This window comes from Penaeus monodon, chromosome 15, assembly GCF_015228065.2.
Source record: "Penaeus monodon isolate SGIC_2016 chromosome 15, NSTDA_Pmon_1, whole genome shotgun sequence".
Taxonomy (NCBI): domain Eukaryota; kingdom Metazoa; phylum Arthropoda; class Malacostraca; order Decapoda; family Penaeidae; genus Penaeus; species Penaeus monodon.
This window is the reverse complement of record NC_051400.1, coordinates 4,131,722-4,132,829: the sequence shown is the minus strand read 5'-3', so window position 1 is coordinate 4,132,829 and position 1,108 is coordinate 4,131,722. Positions and strand designations below refer to the sequence as shown.

At 41.1% G+C, this 1,108-nt stretch overlaps 1 protein-coding gene across 2 annotated transcripts in view; it reads left to right on the top strand.

Annotated features, from left to right (window-relative positions):
• The window catches only part of LOC119581697 (poly(U)-specific endoribonuclease homolog), a 7,332-nt gene that overhangs the window by 3,017 nt on the left and 3,207 nt on the right, over nucleotides 1-1,108 (top strand). For both annotated transcript variants that reach the window (XM_037929818.1, XM_037929817.1), the window contains 2 exons: nucleotides 374-536; nucleotides 829-1,028. In XM_037929818.1, the coding sequence (XP_037785746.1) occupies nucleotides 374-536; nucleotides 829-1,028 (363 nt within the window). The remainder of the gene's footprint in view (nucleotides 1-373; nucleotides 537-828; nucleotides 1,029-1,108) is intronic.

The window sequence follows — 1,108 nt, the reverse complement described above, 5'->3', positions numbered from 1 at the left end:
GAGTGATGTGTTAATCCGAGTCTTGAAACAAGCATAAAGATAAATTGCAACTCTGACAAGACGCTATATCGATATTAAAAAAGCATCAAAACATGCACTATTTTATCCTAACGGTAAGCAGAAATGTTGAAATATTTTACCCATTTATGTAAAGAGCCTTTTTGCTATAATCCAGAAGGCCATTTTACCAACATAGGTGCCCACTAAACACCACAACTGATCAAAATCTGTTCTAGCTTTTGTCCTCATCACCATATAACATGTCATACCTATCTACCACACATCATCATGCCATAACATACCAACCACACAACATACAGATACCACAAAATAAAACAAAAACAAAATCTAACTTGTCACTCTCGCCCGGCAGCGGGTAGTAGGCCCGGAGGTTCACGCGTTAGCCTCCTCACAAAGTCGGAACTCCAAACTCTCTCCGAGGAACTACTCCGCGTGGACACAGGCATTCAGCAGCCCACCCTCAACCAACAGGGCAAGACTTCCTCCGCCGCAACGAGGGACCTGGCGTCGAACCCGTAAGTCATGTACATACAAGGCCAGTTATTCAACTTTCTATAGACTGTTGGTTTTCGTACAGTTATTAGAGAAATGGCAGTGATGATTGGATATCACAAACGCTTGTAATCTTCTATGATTTTTTTTAGAAGAGAGAACGGCCATACTTTTATTTACTACATTGTAGAAGAAAAAAAAATAATGTATCGAAATATGCACCCCTAACTAAATGGACATAATCTAGACTTTAATCCATTACACTTTGTTTAATTATTTTCGCCTAATTCCTATGAATCTATTTCTCGTTAACAGATTAATCGGCAGTGTCCCTGCAGCTACCATGAACAAAGAGACGGTAAGACTTATGCAAAATCTCCTGGACAACTACGTGCCCCAAGTCACGAGTCGCGAGGATTATACCAACACCGAGAAGAATGAAGAGAATCAGTTCCTTGACGCCCTCATGAGAACAGCTGTCATGCAGACGCTCGAGAGGAACCTCAAGCGCAAGAGTAAGTCGACCGGCTTTTGAAGAGTCAGTCCTTAAGCTATGTGTAATTATATGTTTCGATCACACACATGTATATATGCA